At 44.5% G+C, this 23,619-nt stretch overlaps 1 protein-coding gene across 1 annotated transcript in view; it reads right to left on the reverse strand.

Annotated features, from left to right (window-relative positions):
* The window catches only part of DCBLD1 (discoidin, CUB and LCCL domain containing 1), a 51,028-nt gene that overhangs the window by 15,960 nt on the left and 11,449 nt on the right, over window positions 1-23,619 (reverse strand). The window contains 6 exon segments of the mRNA XM_054173999.1: window positions 188-228; window positions 6,036-6,169; window positions 8,444-8,516; window positions 9,263-9,314; window positions 10,307-10,444; window positions 20,126-20,338. Coding sequence (XP_054029974.1) covers window positions 188-228; window positions 6,036-6,169; window positions 8,444-8,516; window positions 9,263-9,314; window positions 10,307-10,444; window positions 20,126-20,338 — 651 coding nt within the window.

Genomic DNA, 23,619 nt, shown 5'->3' on the forward strand with positions numbered 1-23,619 from the left:
AAGCTCGCTTCACCTCCCTTCAATGTTTTGATTCGCTTGCCGGTTTAAAAAGGAAAAACTGCTGTCCTAAAATATTCTTCCTAGACACAGCCTGACATTCTCCTGATTACTTTTCAAACCTTTCACAGAAAATGCTTAACCAAAAAGGTAACGTTTGAATAGCTAAAAATAAAGCCATTATTCTTACCATTTGAAGTAAATATAAACCGCTTATCTGACAGCGAGCCACTGTAAGAGAAGGGGGGGGGTGGGAAAAAGGTAATTCAGTCTTTCAGGAGGTGCTCACAGGAATGCTGAGCCCCAGTTCCACAGTCACCCTTTATCTAGGAAAAATATCTCTGCCCAGAGAGCTGCTTGCTTTGCTGGCTGGTCCCTAACCCCCATAAGAGCACTGTTGTGCACCTCTCAATGTGACTGAATTCAGAGCAGTTTGTAATGCTTTTGAGCGTTTGTTATACTTTAAAGTGACATCCCATCCCATTAGCCTGTTGCTCTGTTCCACTCTGGGAAAGGTTTCCCTTCTGCTCCTCAGACCAGCAATGTGAGAACATTCAAAAGAGCCAGGACTGGAAAAGCTATTGGGACCTAAAGCTGCCAGCAGTGCATGGGTCCAACACCAGGTCCAAGTCTCTTCATACTAGCTTATATCAGAGCAACTTCACTGCAAGCGATGACTTTCTGTTAGTCTAACTCCACATCTAGTTTGAAGAAAATCCATCCTCAAGCACCCTGATATTGTTACACCTGATGGTGACTAAACCATGACAGCCCTGGCCATTCCTATTGGGGTTACAGTTGTATGATAGCCATCTGGGTGGGAAGCAGTCCTGTTACACCCACAACCAACAGCTCTCACCAGAAATGGTTCTTTTTGCTCCACTAACAGGACCACATCCATGAGCCCTCTTCTTTTTCTCCTTCTGACTGCTTTGCTTCAGGAGAAAAGCCGTATCTTGGCCTACTCTATACAATGCTGCTCCAAGCAGGACAAGATAAAATCACTGCTGTAAGGGAAAGCTGAGCTTTACCTAGCCTCCCTTGGAGCCACTTCTGATTCCCAATGAGATAGCCCTGATGTTTCATGCCAGAAGTGACAACTCTGGCTCTCTGACTGTGTGATAAAAATAAAAGCCTGGGCTTTAATGTGAAATTAGTTTGGATTTCTGTAAAGTCTGACCCCTTCAATATCACTTTGACTGGCTGCATGCATCACTTGTCCCTTTTGAAAAGCCTTGGCCAGTGTGACTGCACTCAGCATCAAGACCGCTTCCTTTCAGCTGCCTTTTGTTGCTGGCTGGGAAAATTCTACCCCCCTGCCCAGGTACGACCTGTGGGCTAACAGCGGTGCACAGGGCTGTGTGTTTTGAGAGCACTGCAGACAGGGAATAGGAAAGTGGTCCCATGTCAAGGTCAATAAAAACACTGCTGCTTTTTGTCACTGAGGGAAAACTAATGACTACAGGCGAGCGAAGCTCTTCAGAGATGGCGGAGAGCACTGGGAGGGAACTGATTTATTTGGGCATGTAGGCGGCAGAGTAGCTAGGAGGAGAAACTCAAGCCCGCCTTCCCTCCCACATCTTACCCCCCAGGCAGTCCTCAGGGGCGATCAGATGTGCTCTGCTCGCTTCAAACCAGTTTGACATTACAGCCAAAACAATTTTTGTTTTCTTAGTGAATGCAGAGCAACTCATTTCAAGAGAAAAGAAGAAAGCAAACACCTCCAGTCATCAGCCAAACCTCCCCAAACCAGAAATCACAGTGCTCCTTGAGCACTTATTTATGAGATAGGGCTTGGTAATAAAAAAGTCACACTTAGCCCTTTCAAATAGAAGGCTGCAATTTTAGGAAAGAAAGGGAGGAGGTTAGCATGGCTAAGGTCTATAAAGCTATGAAATCAAGCTGAAATATTCCTGCTATAATTCTTCAAGTCACTGAAGAGGACAAACTAATTCAGTAAGTGGCAATTCATCAGTTGCCTAATGTGAGTGGTGGCGTTTGTCACACAAATTTCACTTTGTCCTTTAAGGGATGGTGTCGCCCTGTGCTCCTCATTTCCCTGACAACCTTCAGGATCCTGCCTCAACAAGAGTCCTGGTGGCAGGATTGCACAGGAGATCTGTGCCAGTAGCTCTGTAAAATAATAATAAAAAAAGATGCTGCTTCCCATAATAAATTTCTGTTAGCATCAAGTAATTGCTTCCTTTCAGAGTCAGTCTCAAGCCAGTTTTTTACACACTGTGCAGGAGAACCCACATCTCATCATTCACAGCTCATGACCAGGTTGTCTCCTGCATTTTCAGGGACAAATGATTTCACGTGTGCAGATGCACAGTCACAGGCCAGGTCACATCACAACATTAAGCCTCCCCCCCTATATTTGTACTGTGGTGACAGAGCTGCCCTATAAATCCAACCACTTGATCTTCATTACAGCATTTTTGGGTGTGGGTCCACACATGGATCATGAGAACTGAAAACCTCCTAGATGCTGTGAGAGTAACAAGTGCACTGAAAAATGGGATCAGGGAGGCCAAGGTCAGCTCTTGAAGGCTGGTGAGCTGTGGCTCCACTGTCGCATTACACTGCTCATAGTTAACAGCTCGATGCACTCCAGCAGCAGCTTTTGATGAGGTCAATTTCAGCTCAAGTCACTAAATAATTTAAATCTTTAATACTGAAATCCACTGTAAATGAGATTTAAAAACCTCGAGTAAGCTTTTATTTCAGGGTGCCTAAAAAGCTCTCAAGAGCACTGCTGTCCAAGCACTATTTTTTTAACTTGCCAGCACTGGAAGCCTGAAGTGCACCTTGCACCTCTCCTGTTTCAGCTCTCCTGCAAGGAAATGAGAGTTTTCCCACTTGATGGAACAGAGACAAGTTTGCATCTCTGTGGATATTTCTGTTACTCACGTGAAATGTATAGGATATTTGTAAGTGGCAACATTAAAAGGATGCTTGGCAGTTAAAGTGACAGGTTAATTATGCAATGTTTCCCCCCTCCACTTGCTGTCTTACATACTTCATTCATTGCCCACTAGCTCTTGTGCTGTGGGGAAAAAACAGTCCAAATGGGAATCCCAGCTGCCTTTCATTGTAACATTTGATGGGCTGCTATCTGAGTGACTCCTTCTGGGCTTCTCAAGGATCACAAACATGTGAATGGATGTAAACAGTTCTGTAACATCTTTAGATAATGGACAAAACATTTTATTCAGGGTTTCACTAAGCAAACCTCTGCAATGAAAAGAATTTGTACTATTTGTTTTATGGAGGGGTTTGGTGCCTGAGCTGAGCTCTCAGTTCTGCTTTGGCTTGGGACAAGGTTATATTCATTTTCTCTGACAATTAACTTTCAAGCATAATAGAAAACACTTAGGCTTTAGAGACCTTTGGCTTGCCATCTATATACTTGCCTACTCCAGTGCCATTATATGAAAAAGCTTTTCAATCCATGCTGAAATTTAAGCACAGCAACAGACCAAATTAATGCTTGGGGTTTTTTTTTCCTCCCCTTTTTATTTTCTTGAATGAAACTCTGTAAAATTGTTAAACCATGGGGAAAACAGAAAGAAAGACACGTTCCCTTAGCTCTTGTAGACTATGAGACTGAGGGGATTTCCCTTCCTACCAAAAAAAAAAACCCCAACCCAACACCACCCCAAAAAGCCTTATGTAAAATCCAGATAACAATTGAAAACACACACACACAAAAATATTAGAAACCAGCAGGAATGACAGAGTCAGTTTGCTGGAAGGGCTTGCTGTGCTGGATGGAGATTAGAGGATTTATTTCTGCTCCAACAACAGCACAATTAAAAGTCAGAAGATAAGTGGCAAACGCAACACCCTCGCTATAAATATTCCAAAAGACAAAAACTCCGCGTGTGTCAAGAGCACAATGTTTAAGAAGCTGTTCATTAAATCCCCTATGGCTCAACAGCACTCTGTTATTTATTCTTTTTTTTTTTTTTCCTTCCTGGCTCTGCTTGGTTTTTGTTTTGCTGTGTTTGTTTTTAAGCTTGAACATGAATTTAGCATGATTTATTAGCGCACCGATTAAAGGTGTTTGTTGCAGAACATCGTGCTTTCATCTATCTGCTGACAGAGTCGTTGGCAAGTAGGTGTTGGAAGGAGTGGGAGGGAAAAAATAGCCATGCCCTACATGGTGTAGAGCTACTGAAAACTTGGAACATCTTCTCCTAGTCGTCAGTGCCAACGGCATTTTTTAAAAAGGCTGTAGAAACAAAGCATCAAAGCCCCTAGACCCACAGCTCACATCTGCTCTGACTAGTTTTGGACCCCACATTTTGAGAGAGACAACTAGAGAGGGTCCAATGGAGGGCTATGGTGATGGGATGGAATGGAATGGAATGGAATGGGATAGGATAGGATAGGATAGGATAGGATAGGATAGGATAGGATAGGATAGGATAGGATAGGATAGGGTAGGATAGGGTAGGGTAGGATAGAATGGAATGGAATGGAATAGAATAGAATGGAATGGAATGGAATAGAGTAGGATAGAATAGAATAGAGTAGGATAGAATAGAGTAGGATAGAATAGAGTAGGATAGAATAGAATAGAATAGAATAGAATAGAATAGAATAGAATAGAATAGAATAGAATAGAATGGAATAGAATGGAATAGAATGGAATAGAATGGAATAGGAATAGAATGGAATAGGAATAGAATAGGAATAGGAATAGAATAAACCAGGTTGGAAAAGACCTTTGAGATCATCAAGTCCAACCTGTCACCCAACACCATCTAATCAACTAAACCATTCCACCAAACACCCCATTCAGTCTCTTCCTAAACACCTCCAGTGATGGTGACTCCACCACCTCCCTGGGCAGCACATTCCACTGGCAAAGGGATTGGAACATCTGTTTTGTGAGGAAAGGCTGAGGGACATGGGACTGTTCAGTCTGGAGAAGGGAAGGCTGACAGGGGATCTTATGAATGTTTATAAATATGTGGAGGGTCAAGAAGAGCGAGCCAGGCTGTTTTCAGTGGTGCCCTGCATTAGGACAAGGGGTAATGGGCACAAACTGGAACACAGGAAGTTCCATCCCATTGGGGCTTTTTAGTCTGGAGAAGACTGAGAGGGGATTTAATAAGTGTTAATAAATATCTGAAGGATGAGTGTCAAGAGGGAGGGGACAGGCTCTTCTCTATTGCACCCTGTGATAGGACAAGGGGCAATGGATATAAACTACAGCACAGGAGGTTCTACCTCAATATAGGGAGGAAATTCTTCACTGGGAGGGTCCCCAGGCTCCCCAGAGGGGTTGTGGAGTCACTTTCCCAGGAGACTTTCAAGCCCCATCTGGATGTGTTCCTGTGTGACCTGTGTTGGATTCTATGGTCCTGCTCTGGCAGGGGTGTTGGACATGATGACCTTCAAAGGTCCCTTCCAACCCCTAACATCCTATGATCCTATGAACTTTAGCAAAAACTTCTTCATGGTGAGGATGACAGGGTGCTGGAACAGGCTGCCCAGAGAGAGGCTGTGGAGTTGTCTTCTCCAGAAACATTCAAACCCCACCTGGATGTGTTCCTGTGAGACCTGCTGAAGGTGATCCTGCCTTGGCAGGGGGGTTTGGACTGGATGATCTCCAGAGGTCCCTTCCAACCCCTACCATCCTGTGATTCCATGAACTTTTCCTTCCCAGCAAAGCATCCCCACCTTCTCTGAGGGACATTTTAGGGTATCAGGGAGTGACAGGACTGGGGGGAATGGAACAAAAATAGAAATGGGAAGATTCAGATTGGATGTTGGGAAGAAGCTCTTCCCCATGAGGGTGGTGAGACACTGGCACAGGTTGCCCAGGGAGGTGGTGGAAGCCTCATCCCTGGAGGTTTTGAAGGCCAGGCTGGATGTGGCTGTGAGCAACCTGATCAAGTGTGAGGCGTCCCTGCCTATGGCAGGGGGGTTGGAAGCATCTTGAGGTCCCTTCCAACCCTAACAATACTATGGTTGTACGGTCCTGTGGCTGCCCCGGGCGGCGCGTCGTGCGCGGCAGTACTCACCCGTGCGAGGGGACGCCGTTGGCCACGCCGCCTGCGTAGCGGCTGATGCCCTTCTGCTGCGTGACGCTGATCTGCCCGCCCAGCTCGTCCGCGATGACGCCCGCGTGGATCGCTGCCTTGCACAGCAGCGAGGTCTGGAAGGCAAAGCTCAGAGCATCAGTCTGACAAAAAGCTCATCAGGAATAGTGTGGCCAGCAGGAGCAGGGAGGACATTCTGCCCCTGTGCTCCGCACTGGTTAGCCCACACCTTGAGTACTGTGTCCAGTTCTGGGCCACTCAGTTTAGGAAAGATGTTGAGTTGCTGGAAGGTGTCCAGAGAAGGGCAACAAAGCTGGGGTGGGGGGGGTTGGAGCACAGCCCTGCAAGGAGAGGCTGAGGGAGCTGGGGTTGCTTAGCCTGGAGAAAAGGAGGCTCAGGGGAGACCTCATTGCTGTCTACAACTACCTGAAGGGAAGTTGTAGCCAGGTGGGGGTTAGGCTCTTCTCCCAGGCAACCAGTGACAGAACGAGAGGACACAGTCTCAAGCTGTGCCAGGGGAGGTTTAGGCTGATGTTAGGAAGAAATTCTTCCCAGAAAGAGTGATTGGCCATTGGAATGTGCTGCCCAGGGAGGTGGTGGGGTCACCATCGCTGGAGGTGTTCATAAAACAATTGGATTAGGCACTTAGTGCCATGGTTTAGTTGATTAGATGGTGTTGGGTGCTAGGTGGAACTTGATGATCTCAAAAGTCTTTTCCAACCTGGTTAATTCTGTGATTCTGTGGTTTTGCTCCCAAAGCACACTAGCACAGCTCATGAAAAAACAGCAAAGGCTCAAGAGACATGAGAGGGAGGAAGAGCAGTAAGCTTTGGGGGGAAAAAACCCTTTACAAAAGTCACCTCTTTGGTTTTTTTGATTTTTTTTTTTCTTCCCAGATGAAATAACCTGCTTCTGAGAAGGTGCTGTAAGATTTTAACTTAATAAGCATTGCATCACTCCTTGGGAAAGCAAAGTCAAAGGCAAGGCAAGTCTTTATGAGGAGAAAATGCTAATTACTCAATGGACTTGCCTGAAGGCAGAGCCTGGTATTACTGTGCCTTTAGGATTTGAGTCATGGCATGCTTTAGGAGATTAGGCTGTGTGTTGGGGTAGCTGCTCCTGGATTTAAGAGTAGCCCTTTTGCCAGTATCTCAGGTGGGATAACTTCCAGGACAGGACAAACTATGCCAGCTAGGTGGCAATAATGTACCTCTGGGCTAGGGCAGAGAAGGGCCAGCAGAGAGGTGCAAAGGAGACATCCTCGGTGCTTGCTGGCAGACACTGGTCTTCTTCACACTAGCACAGCTTGGGCTGCACTACTCACTGACAGGCTGAGGTGCCTTTGCGTCACCAACTCTCCCCGGAGAGGCAGTAGGTCTCCAGGGGAGCCCCACAGGTTTTCCCATCACAAAAGCTGGATGTGCCTTCAAGGCAGAGGGAGAATTTCTTTCAAAAATTCCTCAGCACAGATAAGATCTGCATGAGGTCATGCCATGTGCTGCTTTGCTTTCCCAATCACCCAAACCGAAGGGCAGGAATAACTCCAGCTAATGAGAATGTGATGTGGCATTTCTTTGTTTCCACTTTCCAGGCTGGAGCTGGAACAACTGGATGGACAGGTTAAACGTGAACACTGACTCTTTGGAACCTCAGTAACTGCTGTAGTTGTGCGAGGGTGGGATTTTACTTCAGTGCCATGATTAAACTTATTCCACCCTGAGAGATGTAAAGATTTCACAGGTATGACAGAAGAAGAGTCCAGGGTGAGGAGCACAGAGAGGTCAGAGCACTGTGTGATATGAGCTGTGGATAAATGCAACCATTCAGGCTACTGTTTTCCTCCACGGAATGAGAAGTTAAAACAGCCTCATAAATTGGTAGTTATCAGTGGGATGTGATTAAGCAGTGTATAATGTTTATTTCATCCCAGAGCAGATTGCTGGGATGCTGCAGGCATAACCTTAAAGAAAACTGACACTGAAATGTATTTTTTTTTCCCCCCTACAAGAGATAACTTTAGAAAAGAAACACATATGTACTCCAAGCAAGAAAAAGCCTGAAGCTGTAGGAATATTTAGTGCATCGATGAGCACTGCCTCAAGAGGGACAAACACTAGGCAGGATTTTTCCAGAAAGCCAGAAGCCACAAGTCAGGAGGTGCATTTGACAGTCAGTGGACTTTATCCTCACACAATTGATTGGTCTGCTTGAAAAGTGTCTCTGTGTGCTTTTATGCTGATAACATACTCATATCCTGATAATAAAAGGTATATCTAATACAGCGGGGGAGAATCGCTGACAAGAGTCAGGCAGCAAAAGGTGAAACCTAGTTGTGCTGTGCTTCTCTCCACTGGCTTGATAAACTCCCCCTCATTTTCCTGTGTACTTACATCTCTGTATCCTTCTCCAATATTCCCAGAAATGTCACCTGCTATGTCTCTGCAGCCAGCAGGACAGTATCTGCTGTAGTGAGAGAAGAGAGGCGTGTTTAAACGATGAAGTGCAGTGACAGTACACAGAAACAAGCTCATACAAGAAGAAACGCTCTCAAACCAAGAAGTATCTGAGCAGTAAGTTCTGGCTGATGGACTGTTAGTGAGACTAGGAGGTAAACACGTGAGCTCTTGAGTGAACTGCACACAGCAGCACACAAAGAACCAGAAATGCATCTTCACAAGGGCATTTCTGTTTAACTCACTTGTTCTAGAAATGCCACCACAGGAGCTGTCAGCACAGCCTAGGTAAGAAGCATGCACACAAAATGCACATCCAGACAGCAGCCAGAAGAGCACAATTCATTACCATTTCAAACCCTATCACAAAGTTCAAGGAACTAAGAAATTCTAGCTTGTCCTCAGATAATCTTGTATCAGCTAGGATGTGATCTGCTCTCAGGAGGAGCACTGGAATTTCAGGCTGCTTTGAATTTCAAAGTGGAAGCTCTTTTTACATACACCATGTATATGTATACCCTCATCAGAATTGCTGAGAGCCCTGTAACTCCATTCCCTCATTTTCCTGGGCTGCAGCCTTCCATTCTGCACTACAGCTTCTCCCAACCAGGCCTTGGACTATTACATCATCAGACCTCAATAAAACCCATTCCCTTTCTTCAGAACCCCCAGACTGTAGCTGCCTTATTTTCTAACCAGGGGACCAGCTGTCAGATAGAGCAAAGCAAGCCAGGGAAGTGTGCAAGCCCTCGTTACCTGTATTCAGCCTTCGTGTAATGGTTTGCTCGTTCCAAACAGGTGATCAGATCTGTGGAAAGTTTACAACTGTCAGTCCCCAGTGCAGGAGGTAGGAATACAGACAAAGATTTGGCTAAACATGAAACATTGGAAGATTTCTCTGTACAATACTATTTTACTAATTAGAAAGCAACAGCTATAGTTTTTCCTCATTCTTTGTCCAGTGCAGAGCCACAAAGATGATTAAAGGAGTGGAACATCTTCCTCATGAGGAGAGACTGAGGGAGCTGGGGCTCTTCAGCTTGGAGAGGAGGAGACTGAGGGCTGACCTCATTAATGTTTATAAATATGTAAAGGGTGAGTGCCAAGAGGATGGAGCCAGGCTCTGCTGGGTGATGCCCAGTGATAGGGCAAGGGGCAATGGTGGAAGCTGAGGCATAGGAAGTTCCATGTGACCATGAGGAAGAATTTTTTTCCACAGTGAGGGTGACAGAGCCCTGGAACAGGCTGCCCAGGGGGGTTGTGGAGTCTCCCTCTCTGGAGATATCCAAAACCCACCTGGATGAGTTCCTGTGTGATCTGGTACAGGTGATCCTGCTCTGGCGGGGGGGGTGGACTGAAAGCTCTTTCAAGGTCCCTTCCAGCCCCCAACATGCTGTGATTCTGTGATCTCCCTCTTCCACTCTTATGTTCTACACCTTCACCAAAGTTGCACAGACCTCCAGAACATTAAATGTAGGAATCAAATCTTAATGTCTCCTCTCCCTTCATCCTATCACTGTGTGGTAGGTAGATGCTAGAGCCCAGAATATAGTAGAGCTTCAAAGAGAAGGTACTGATTTTCTCTGGGCCTGTATGGCAAGTTTTCTAGGTAAGATTTCAGCAGCTGTTACATCTGGTTAATATCACAACTGCTTCTTGCACAAATGTTGTTAAAAATATCATGGGTCATGCTAATCTGGAAATATTTAGGACCAAACATTTGGGCTAAAGACTATGCATGTACAGAAGATTAAGAAATAGAGGGGGACTATGCCACTAATCCTTTGGGTTTCACTTTACCTGGGTGATCACTACTGGCATAGGACAACAGAAAGCCTCGTCCTGACACATGGGATCCACTCTCAAAGTGAATAGTTGCTTCATTGCTGTCCAGAATGATTTCTTTGGGAACAGGCATCACATTGCCACAGTATGGCCCTACAGACAGAACAAAGATGATTTCAGAAGTTTAGATGACATGATCAGGTTGGAATATTCTCATTGGTTAGCAAAGAGTTTCATAACTCACTCCTCCTTCAGTACCAACCCAAATGTTGACAAAAGGGGTTTGGCTTCAGTCCTTTGTGGGCATGAGCTCCAAAGTTACCCTGACAAGGAGAGTCCAGGATCCTGTTGTCTCTCCATGGTAGCAATTCCAGCATCCACATCTTTCATCACATAAGCCCTAAGAGAATGATTACTGCCCTTTGGCCTTTGAAGTACAGCATGCTTACAGCCAGCAGTAACTCATTAGAGAAAACAACAGAACATTCAAAGGCAATCCAAGGGACCTGCACAGGGTCCCCTAGATAAAGCTCTCCAGACACGGCCAGCTCACACAGCTGTAGCACAGCAGCCATTCAGGAAGGATTAAGATCACAGGACAGTGCACCTGGTTGTCAAGGACCTGTGTGCCACAAGCCAAATCGTACAAGGAGGCAGTGCTGCCTCTTGGCTTAGAAACTGTCTTATTTTCCTTTTCAAATCACCATTGGGCCACTCAGGCACACAGTTCAAGTCTCTGGAGTTTTAAACAAAAAAGAGAAGGAGAAAGGGGAAGATGGGGGGGAGGGGGAGGTAGATGAGCCTTGCTCCTATGTTGGATTAGATAAGGGGTTTATAGCTACCAACAGCAGTATCTTGGAACAGTCTCAGGGACACTCCTTTCTTGTGCCAGCAGGCATGCTCAGGACTCTCAACAACCACATCTGCTTCTTCACAAGTCAGTTCCCAAGGGCTGCTTTCTTTTGAGGCTGCCACAGTCTTTGCCCTTGCCTTCTGTAAGCTGGGTGCAGACACTTGTCCCTGGCTGCCCTCAGGCACAGATTACACAGAAGATCCAAAGCAGTTTGGGTACATTTTTTGACTCTATGAGGATGCTTTCAATATAAACTGCTAAGAAGTGAGAGGGGTTTTTGTTTTGGGGTTCCTTTGTGTGTTTTGGGTTTTGTGGTTGGGTTTTTCTTTTAATGGCAAACAGTTTTTTATCCCCCCAAAGTAAAAACAAACAAGACCCTTTACAAGCTCTCAGCCCATCTGTTCTGCTGAGGTAAATGACAGCTTTTGCATCCTAAAGCAAGGCCTTGGGATGAAAAAGGAGCAATTTGGTTTTTGCCAGACAACCACATTTTATGGGTAGTGGCCACTTTAAGGTAACTTGGAACTGACTCCTGAACTACAAGAAATTAGTTACAGCAGAACACAGACTTGATGAGTAGTTCCCTTCCCTAATGGGCTCCTAAGAACTTCACTGGCCTTCTAACAAGAGCAGCCCAGAGAGCAGTCCAACTGAAGCCAACACCAGCCAGCTGACAGCAGAATGGGGCAAAGTAAAGGATGAACACTGTCTTCTGGCTTATAAATATCACAGAGTGAAGCCAGGCAGGTGGAGAAACAAGCGAGAGTGTGACATTTCCCTGGAGTACTCCTGTTGAAAATGACTCACGACTTAGTCAGAGAAAACAATGGCTGCAAAAGGGGTTAAACAAATTTCTGAGGAAATGAACTTATCAAAAAGACAGCATCTGACACTGTGTCATGGCAGACAACAGCACGAGTGATTTATTTGAGAAGGTCTTTTGTGTCAGATTGCAGTGGGAGAAGTAAAGTGCTAACAGATCCACAAAGAGAAAGGGGCAGAAGACAGAGAGGCATTTGGAATGGAATGGAATGGAATGGAATGGAATGGAATGGAATGGAATGGAATGGAATGGAATGGAATGGAATGGAATGGAATAGAATAGAATAGAATAGAATAGAATAGAATAGAATAGAATAGAATAGGTTGGAAGAGACCTTCAGGATCATTGCATCCAACCCATCATCCAACACCACCTAATCAACCAAACCATGCAACCAAGCACCCTCTCAAGTCTCTTCCTAAACACCTCCAATGATGGTGACTCCACCACCTCCCTGTGGTTAGTAGGTCAAGAGAAGTTCTCCTCCTACTCTACTCCACCCTAGTGAGGCCACATCTGGAATATCGTGTCCGGTTTTGGGCCTCTCAGTTCAAGAAGGTCCTCAGGGAACTGCTTGAAAGAGTCCAGCACAGAGCCACAAAGATGATTAAAGGAGTGGAACATCTCTTTTATGAGGGAAGGCTGATGGATCTGGGTCTCTTCAGCTTGGAGGAGACAAAAGGGTGACCTCATTCATGCTTACAAATATGTGAAGGGCAAGTGTCAGGAGGATGGAGCCAGGCTCTGCTCAGTGATGTCCAAGGAGAGGACAAGAGGCAATGGGTGCCAGCTGGAGCAAAGGAGGTTCCACACGAACATAAGGAGAAACCTGCCCTAGGTGATCCTGCTCTGGCAGGGGGATTGGACTCGATCTTTCAAGGTCCCTTCCAACCCCTAGCCTTCTGTGATTTCTTCCCCCTAATCAATTTATTTTACACTGATGGTCTTCCAAGAAATTCCCCAGTGGCACAACTAGTAATGCTTATGAAATAAAACTGATTCAGGGTCAAGGCAATGCATTCAGCTGACTGATGAGAGAGTTTTGTGCTTTCATCTGTTTCCTAATTATCTTTAGCAAAACAATGTCTTTGATGTTAACCACATGTAGCCTTCCTTGGGCACTTCCATATAGCCGTCCTCTGCTTCCTTTAATGTTGTAAAGCCAGCAACAGGTCAGGCTCCCAGGCTCCCTGTATTTCATTGTGGTGTGCCTGAATCAGATGCACTTTCTGCATGCAGTTACATCTACTAGAGTCATTCTCCACTGACTTACCCATTACCCTGAATACATGTATTGAGAGATGTACATGTACTGAATACATGTATTGAGAGATTTCCATAGGCACTAGAAGATTAAAACCAATCAGCAACTGTATAGACATTAGAGTTCATCAGAAAACTCTACCAGTCCGTTTGTCACTTGCAGTTGAGGTGACAAGAATATTACTTCATCATCTATTTTTAAAACTCTTTGCATGCTCCCCACCTTCTCTGGCCAGGATTCATTGATTTCCCCATGCTGCTATATTAATGCTGTATAACCAGTGGAGAGGAGGGATGATGGAGAAAGCCTCGGTTGGTGTCGGGTATGAAAATGATAAACTTCTTCATAGGGCCCTCTTAACTTTTCCTGCAGCATCTAAGAGGGGATTGGATGTGGCACTTGGTGCCGTGGTTTAGTCATGAGGTCTGTGGTGACAGGTTGGACTTGATGATCTTTGAGGTCTCTTCCAACCTTGATGATTCTGTGATTCTGTGATTTGGACTTGAGTCTGGATAAATACTTCATTCCTAAACCTGCGGCTAAGCCAAAAGATTTGTAAGATCCCTTTTGGGAACTGCCAGATCACATTATCAGTTTTTCCTCTCCTAATGTTAGCTGAGAGGTGTTTTGCACGTTCAGCCTGAAAAACTAGCTGTGAGCGCTGATCTCTGTTTCCTGTTCGAGAGACTTGGCTGGAGCTCTGCTGGGGTAAGGAGGCAGGATTATTTGGTTTGTTTACCAAGAACAAAGAAAAGAACTTAATAAACAGATGTGTTGCATGTCATGGAGCTGCGCAGGCCTTCTCCATGTTTCAGTCAGGCTGCATCTCGATGCCAGGACCTTTCCTTCTTCCCCTGTCTCATTAGCGAGCTGACCCAACTGTGGGCCCGTCTGTTCACTCCAGACTCTTTAATATCTGTATTTTTAACATTCTGCAGGAGAGCTATTAGAGGGCTAGGGATTTCAAATCTACCTCATTTAATATTCCCTATAATTAAACCAACATTCAATGCCTTTCTTCCAGAACTCCTGATCTATTGGCACGGTTTAAGGTGGCTTGAATGAAACACTTTTATTTTGGAATCGCTGTCTCCAAGCAGTATTAACATCCTGCAAGGTACACAGTAAGTTGTCTCATGGATATCCTTTGGCTGGCTCCTCTGGGGACTGAAGAGACTGTTTTATGTGCTGTTTATTTTTCAAATGTTAGCACTAGCCTACTGCTTTTGTCCTTTTCATAATAGTGGTGTTTTGCAAATCTGATGATCTTTACAGCATTGTCTTCTTTTATTATGAGGTCTAGTTTACTTCCACTGTCAAACCAGGCTCTGGCATATTTCCTGAGATTGCTTTGTTGAATTATGTTCCTTTATTTTATACTTTTTTTTTCTACTTCCCCTAAGAAGCACTATGCCTAGAGGACTCTCTTCTCTCACACCAGCTGGCAATGCCTACATACCGTTTGTTTCTCTAGTTCTTAATACTGTCTGCCTCTTCTGGAAGGCTCTTGCTTCCTTTTAAAAGCAATTATTTCCCCCTTTAGCTAGTGCATGTCCAGCTTGCTATGCTCATTCTGTTTCCAAAGCCTTTGATTTCTTTTGATATCTGCAGCTTGACATTCACAGAGGTCTTTAAGAAACTCGGTTTATATATTGACTCACGACATGCCCTATTCAAACAGGGAATCTTCTCCCTTTTCTGTCTTTACTTGCAGAGTAAGCCGTGGCTGGCAAGCAATATGTAGCAGCAGCAGTCCCATGGATCTGCCTCTTTAGGACTGTAATTTCCTAAAGCATTTGCATGGGGAAAACAATTATTTAAATGGTGATCCTTACCTCCAGTAGCCTTTCATCAAATAAAGCAATTTGAAAGTACCTCAGCAGCTGGGCAAGGACAGAGGCTGTGATGAGCCTGGACTGAGCTTGCTTTACTTTAGAGCTAAAAACACATCCAGAGTGCAAGTCTTTCACAAACAGCTCACAAACCCAGCAAGGATCTGTTGTATGTAAATATCTGCATTCTTGAAAGTCATCTCCAGCCCACACTCACACTCCTGCCTCACATTCGTAAGCAGTAACTGGGAGAGCAAAAGGACTTCTTCACTCCAATCCCTCCATGTACATGGATAACCAGCATCACCCTGCAAGGACATGCCAGGAGGTAAACAGTGCTGCTCTGTGTCCTTTGCCAAGATGCAGGGAGAGTGGTGTTTAACACCCAGTAGGTATGAGTTGAGAGAGTAGTCAGGATGAGACAGCCTGGCTCTTCAACATTTAACTCTGTGCAACAGTCTGACCTCAGACTGAGTAACAAGCATTTCACATTTTAGGGAAAACAATTTTCAGTTTCTCTCTCAAAATTGCTGCCAAAGACTGTGACAGAGGAAGCAAAAAGGCATCCAAGTAGAGTCAGGTTGGAGAAGTGATTGTCATTAAAAAAGGCAGGGTCTGGGCCACTTGCACAGGCTGTAGGTCTGCCTGCTTGACCCCAGGTGAGACCACCCATTTCTGCCTGACCGTGGTTTTAGCCAAACCCAAAGACACAAGCACAGCAATGGTTAGGAATAGTTAGCAAAGAGCTGAAGCTGTTTAGCAAAGCCTACAGAAAATACACAGCACACATCATGCAGCTAAGAGGAAAAAAATTAGTCCCTCTGATAAAACAAATGCAGACATTCTCTGTTGCCTAAACCTTTCCCCAAGCTGAAACCTTGGCACACTGCAACCACTCAGGTAAACCCCAACTGTTAGAACAGAATTTTAACTGTTAAGAAACTGCTTGACTTGATCTTCAGTGAGAACTTGTCTGGGCAATTCCCTGGATTTCCTGAAATACCAGAAACAATACTGTAATAACAAGTTTCCTTTGAGGGGTGAAAAAGAAACCTGGACCACACCCTTTATGCAGGCAAGATGCTTATTACAATACATAATAAGGAAAGACTGGTTTGATGAATCCCCTCGAGTCATGCTGATAAGCAGGAGGCATCTGAAGGCACTTGGTTCCCCTGCACACCCTCACACACACACACGTGTGCACATCCTCAGACACACACACGTCAGTAAATGCTCAATTTGTCTAACAGCCCTTAGTGACTGGGTGTGGGGAGGAGAAAGCATTTTCAGTAACTTCTCTGTTTCACACCAGTTACCAGCTGTAAATTATGCAGGAGCAAGGAGCAAGTGAACTGCACCAACTCTCCAAATTATTGCTAGTCACTCAGCAGAGCTGACATCCACCCCAGAGGAACACATCAACCTCCTACTGACTGCAAGTGAATGGAGAAGAAAGTAGGCACTTATCTCTTCTTTAATCTATTTCTCCAGTCAAGACTGCTGATCATCTCACAAAAATAAGGGAAAAAAATACTAAGCCATTAGTTGGGCAAAGAAAGTGGGGGGGGAAGCAAGAAGAAAGGGTCAAAAGAGGTACAGAAATCTGATAAGGACATGAGAAGAAGCTGACTAAAAGCAGTTGCTCTTGATCTTTGAAAACATTTGAGTCACACATTCATCAGCAGTGCAAGGTTTGCTCTTGAGAACTACAGGGCCCACAGGGTTAATCTTGTTTTCACATATCCCTTTAACTAATTAAAAAATCAGAAGCTCTAATTCAGAAGCTCTAATTCAGAGTATTTTTAATATGCTCAGATAATGCAATTAACTCAAGAAGAAAAGCATTTCAGTAAAGGCTGGATGTTATCTGCACCGTGAGAGTGTGTAGCACATTCATTTTTATTCTAGGTTCCTTTTGTGGGACAAAAAAAACCCAACCCCAAACCCTCACCATATTTTCATTCAGTGCAAAGCTATGCCCTTGAAACAGACCCTTATTAGCTATTTATTTCTCCTGGAGACAACACATGCAAAGCTGTGCTGGTATTTAAAGGTTTGTCAGACAAAGTTGAGTCAGTTTCACCAAAACTGGTGCTAGACTACCTTTGCTGACTGATGATTAATATTTCACATCTAAGTCTGAATACAAAGGGAACAGTTTGAAAGACAAGGCTTGCTAAAGGTTCGTTCCTCCAGTGAACACTGATAAAAATAGCCCAGAGATAAGAGTGTCTGGTCATTTTGTGTCTCCAGTTTTAGAGCTTAGTGACCATCTTTTGATCACACTATTGGAGAAACTGAAATGCCATGGTTGCTTTCACAGGCCCATCAAAGGTGAGAAGAATTCTAGTGTCATGTCTGTGTCCCAGTTCAACATAGGGACGATGCAACGTGCTCCTCTAGGAAGGAATGAGAGTCGTAGCATTTTTCTACCAGTCCACAAAATGTGAGGAATGAATGAACAAATGCCTAAATAAATAAATAAGTGGTTTAATCTGTAGTTGTCTGTTTTAAAATGTGAAGAAATCACCCAAGTAACCCTCTTACCCCAAAGACACACTGAGTTACTTCTTGCTGTGGTGCACGAATCCCAGCAGAAGGTTGTAACGATGAAGATTTCAAATGTAAGGAGAACACTTGGGAGAAAACTGAAAGGAAAGCAGTACTTTGTGCTCTGAAGGCTTGTTCACACCAATTTTATATTTACACACACAATCTCATGTCCTTCCTCTGACCAGTTTTCTAAGCCTCAGATACAGCCCTTAATAGATATTTGTACACATGCTGACGCTCCCTCTGATGTCTTCCATGGAGCTGAAGAGATTAGCATGGTATTTAAAACGTATTTCCCTTTAGACTTCATTGTCTTGTAATTGCAAACCTCTTAAAGAGCAAAGGCTGCTTGGCTAATTTGAAACATGAAGAACATTCACACTGCTAGCTTTCATACTTAGCTCTTCAGGTTTTCCTTTTCAGACCCAGGTCAAGTACAGCAAATGTGTGAAAATTAGCTTTTAATTGCTCAGATGTTTTCAATGCCTGCCAAATCTTTTCAACTCTACATCATCCCATGAAAGAATTTGAATGGCAAAGGTCAGTATCTTCTTGGCCAAAGGGAGGAAGCTGACCTCTCTGCAGATGTTCATGAAGAGGGGAGGGTTGCAAAGAGCTCTGGTCTCAGAAACAGCCAGCTAAAAGAATGCTTAACAGACTGAATGGACTTAGAAGAGCTTAGAGAACATCTCTTGCTCACACAAATGCATATTAAAACCTGGAGCTACAAAGAAACCCCAACCTGTCGAAACAAATGACTTGGAGAACTTCTGGTCTCATTTATGAATTCCTGTGTCTTTTAAAAGACAAGCAATATTGTGGTTTTGTGCATATAGCACTATTTCCACTCTGTTCTACATGGATTTACCTGAATGTAGATTAGACACTCCGTAGGTAGGATGGTGAGAAAGTCTACAGTGAGCTGCAGACCACAAAAACCATTACAGATGGCATGTCTGCCTGAGCTATAAAACTTGTTACAGATACAAGCAAAATCTGCTAATTGTGCAGTTTGTTACTGAGAATGCAAATTACAGTCCACATGCATCAGACATTACCAATCATGTCTGAAAATGGGTGTGGGAATACTTTAAAGAAATTCATTATGTGGATTTGATTGCATAACACACAGGTATGAGTAATTGCAGGACTGAACTATGTGAAGATGTCTTAAGGCTGGTGTGTAAGGAGCCAGAATTTCAATCAATGCCCAAGCTTCATTTTTCACTTAATATGTTGGTTTATCCTTGTTTCCTAGAAAAGCTTTGATTAAAAACATCAAGATAGCATCAATAAAAATTATTCAAAGCTATAATGCAGTACTAAACACTTAACTCTTACTGCCAAGTACACACAGACTGCTTCAGCCAAACACACCTCATTACTTACAGTTCTGAAGTAAACACCATTAAAAAAACCCCAGCACACACCAACAGAGGCCTCCAATCAAGCTCCATGCAAGACTTAGACATCAAAGCATCACTGCCCACTCTTAGTGAAGGCTGCTACAAAATGTAACACCTCCCCTGTGAGAACAGTAATTACCTTTACCTTCATTTGCGAGCAAGGCTTTAATGCCTCACTTGATCTTATACCAGATGAGTGATGGCCCCAGCACTCTCATGAATGAAAGGCAATCACCTCTCCTTCCTTCTAAGGCATCTAGTGAGTCTTCATCTTAGAGCCACACACTTTACTGAGCCAAGTAATAAGCTGGGTGAGCTGGAAAACCTGCAGAGGCTCTGTTGTTCATCTCCTCCTCATCCTCTCCCACTGAATCCACTCTGCTTGTTCAGCCCAGCAGAGCACATTCAGCCTCAGCTGGCTGAAGGGTTACAGCCCACTCCCAGCAGGCAGCATTGGTATCAACCATTGCTTCACAAGTTTATTCCTGCATTGTGGAGCTCCTTGCAGCTCTGAATTCAAACTGGACTTCTGCAAAATGAGTCACCAACTTGAGAATCAGCTTGACTCTTCTAGATAGAGTAGATCAAACTACAACTGGTTGGGAAAACCAATGTGAGGAAGGACTCAGGTTCTCTGGGGAGGATCTTCTTGTTGTTGTGATTGTTTTAAGTGCACAGCTATAGCAGATTACTCACTGATCTTCCTGTGCAAATCCCTTTCAACAGTGTAGGCTGGTTGCAGGCATTTAGTATCTGCAAGTATTAAATCCTGTACATTGGCAAAGGTTATCAGTGACTAATAGCTAGCAATAACAAGGGTTATCCCCTCTCTGAACACTGCCTAGCAAATAGAAATAGACAGGATTGCTGACTCCAATTTCTTGTCTCTGTCTAGCTCATGAGCTAGCTCTTAGCCCACCAGAGAAGGCTGCAGGGCTGATAGAGGTCCAGGTACTTGCAATGGTCTTATGTGCTGATGACACCAACCCAAAAATGAGGAGGAAAAGACAAAGGGTGCTGATTCTTACATTTTGTTGAGCTGGGTTATAGTCACACTCTTACCAGTTCATGAACCAGCCACTGCCTTATCTTCTACCTACCATGCAAGGTTGAAGAGCTCTGAACAGTCAGGTAGCTGGATTCACATTTCTGGGATTCAATATCCAGGTCTCCAATTTTCAGGATCAGACGTTTTCCTGGAGGCACTTGGATTTTCTTTTCACAAAGAGTGTAGTTGGGGTATGTCCCAGGATAGTTCTTAGATGCCAGGGTCCCACTGTCTTGATACATCACCACGTGCCCACATCCATCCCCTGCAGTAGGAGAAGAAACAAGGAATAGAAACTCAACATGTTCCTCCCATGTGTAAGAAAATCCTGGCCACTCAGTCATGGCTCACATGCACTTCCACCTTTGAAAACAGTAGTCTGTAACACTCCACCTCCATTACATAGTTGCTGGCACATAAATAACCTAAATAAACACAGTCACATTTCTCATGTAGAGTGGTAGAAAGAAGGGGTGGAATCACTCATCAACTAAGATGCATTTGACAGTCCTGTGGAGTCTCCCAGGCTTTAAAACCAAACCCCACTGTAACCCTGAAGATGGAATTCCACGTGCAGTAGGTATGATACTTTTTAAAGCAGTTCTCTTCCACACAGCATTCCACATTTTATTTTCATAGAAAGAGCTGTCAGAGAGGGTAACTGACTCACAATGAAAGCTCAGATGTGGCTTCACCACATACTATCATGGACCTGAGCCATCTTACTTTCCTGCTGGTCTTCTGGCAGCACTTGCACAATACAAAAAGCAGAGAATGCAAGGCAAAGACACAAGAGGGGCTTCAGAGGTGGGAAGTGCATCATTAATGTGCCCAGGGTACTTCATGGGGGCATGCCCAGAGATAGGAGGGCTACTCCCTCCTTGCTCAAGGGGCGAGGGTGGGCTCCCACACTCTGTAGGAGCCAGCTTGGCTTTGAAGGCTTTCCTTGGTGGACGCATCTGAGGAGCAGCTGCAGCAGTATGTATGACAACAGGAAAAGGCACATGGAAATACATGGGGGGATGTGGGGGCTGAGATGGAAAACAGGAAGCATACATGGAGGGGAAGGAAGCAGATATCAGACAAGAGACCTTGACTAGCAAAGGAAGAAAAAATTGGTGAACAATTTAAGTGTGTACTAGTAGATTAAAAGCTCTGTGCTCAAGCTGAAGCCATTTCATTCTGCTGAACCTTTCAAATCATGGAAACTCTTGCAGCTGTGCCTCTGGTGCACACAACAGGCAGCCCCCAGTTTTAGGTCAGTTAGGCACTCTTTACACGGGAGTCTTGCACTCTGTTATCCCTGCAAAACTGAAACTTGTCCCAGAAGTGTTAACAAAATACAGACTCCTGCAGAGCTGGGGATTCACAGTGCTCCGTTCAACTACCCAGGATGTTACTTTTGGGGATGTTTTGGCTAAATTGTTTTGGTCTCTTCATTTTAATTACATTCTGAATTTCCTCCCACACTCACTAGGAGGAACAAACTTCAATTTGATGAGATGATTTAAAGGTGAACAACTGGAAACAAAGTGCTGCTGAAGACACATGCTAGAGCTGAGGCTGGAGGGAAAGCGGCGTGCTGTGCCGAGATAAGCTCCAAGCCATCAAATTTTGACTCTCTACTATATAATTACACTGCCATTTCATCCAACTCACTCAGCTGCTTTTCCACAAGCAACAGCATTTATTTTGAAGCTTTGTCATTATTACCAGCTTTGTTGCCTGCCATTTAATTTTGTTGCAGGTTCGTGCTTGGAATGGAGGTGAATAGGAGACATAGATCCAAAGTCATATCACCATAAACCAAATTAAATATGGGTTTGCAGAGCTCTTTGTTCACATGCTTGGAAAAAAAACATCAGTTGTTCAAGTTGTTCAGTCTCTATTGATTTCAGGATGCATAGGAATATGCTCAGGATGAAAAGCAAATTGGCCTCTTGAGCAGATCATCTTTTAAATAGAAACTTTCTGCAACAGGAATAAAAATATCCTGGGCTGCATCAGGAGAAGTGTGGCCAACAGGTCAAGGGAGGTGATTCTCCCCCTCTACTCAGCTCTGGTGAGCTCTGATCAGACCCCACCTGGAGTACTGCCTCCAGTTCTGGAGCCCCTATTACAAGAGGGATCTGGAGGTGCTGGAAGGTGTCCAGAGAAGGGCCACAAGGATGATCAGAGGGCTGGAGCACCTCTCCTATGAGGACAGACTGAAAGAGTTGAGGCTGTTTAGTCTGGAGAAGAGAAGGGTCTGAGGTGACTTTACTGTGGCCGTCCAGTATCTGAAGGGGGCTACAAGAAGGCTGGGGAGGGACTTCTTAGGATATCAGGTAGTGATAGGACTAGGGGGAATGGAATGAAGCTGGAGGTGGGGAAATGCAGACTGGATGTGAGGAGGAAGTTCTTCACCATGAGGGTGGTGAAGCCCTGGAATGGGTTGATCAGGGAGGTGGTTGAGGCTCCATCCCTGGAGGTGTTTAAGACCAGGCTGGATGAGGCTCTGGCCAGCCTGCTATAGTGTGAGGTCCCTGCCCATGGCAGGTGGGGTTGGAACTAGATGATCCTTGTGGTCCCTTCCAACCCTGACTGATACTATGATTCTATGATTCTACTATAGGGACCAACACAGTACCTGAGCCATCAACTTTGAGCCCAGAGAGGAGACCAGGGAGGTCCAAACAGCACAAAAATAGCTCACTTCCAGCAGGACACAGGACAACCTTGCTGCCTGTGTAGATGACTGCTGTATAGGACAAAAGAACTGCCCAGGGCCTTTAAATTAAACTAAGTGTTTTTAACTATAAGCATTTGCTTTAGGTGGGCTAATGAAAGTAAAGTAGCTGTGATCTGGAGCTTGGTTTGCAGCTTAGTGCTGCAAAAGAAAGAAAGAAAAGGGAAAACAATGGTGAAAATTACACAACCACTACAAGATGTGATGGGGATGAGCTCCTTCAAATGAAAAGTCTAGGGTTCAACTAGTCTTCATCTTGCTGGGATATGTTTTGACCTCTGTCTCCTCAGTACAGTCCCAAGGACACATGGTGGTGATCTCAGAAGCAGCAGAGTTAGATGCCATTTACACCAGCTGAGCAGCTGGCTGAGCCCTGCATTTGAAGTACAGAAATCCACAAGAGTGAGTCTGTGACTCCTTTGGGGTGAAAAGCTGGAGAGGTGAATCCAGAGCCAGAGAACGAGATTCCAATACACAATTGTGATTTTGGTTGGTTGTTTTTCCTTTTCAGTTGCTATTTTTTTTAGAAGCCCAGCTTTACATTCTTCTGGAGACTTTGTGGATACAGAAAAAAAAAACTCTTTTCAAATAAAGAATGAATCCAGGAAAAATTAAGGCAAGTCTCTAATGACCTGAAAAAAAAACCAAATATAGTGACTACAGAATCACCAAGGTTGGAAGAGACCTCAAAGATCATCAAGTCCAACCTGGCACCACAGACCTCATGACTAAACCATGGCACCAAGTGCCACGTCCAATCCCCTCTTGAACACCTCCAGGGATGGTGACTCCACCACCTCCCTGGGCAGCACATTCCA

Source organism: Dryobates pubescens, chromosome 28 (assembly GCF_014839835.1).
Source record: "Dryobates pubescens isolate bDryPub1 chromosome 28, bDryPub1.pri, whole genome shotgun sequence".
Lineage (NCBI taxonomy): Eukaryota > Metazoa > Chordata > Aves > Piciformes > Picidae > Dryobates > Dryobates pubescens.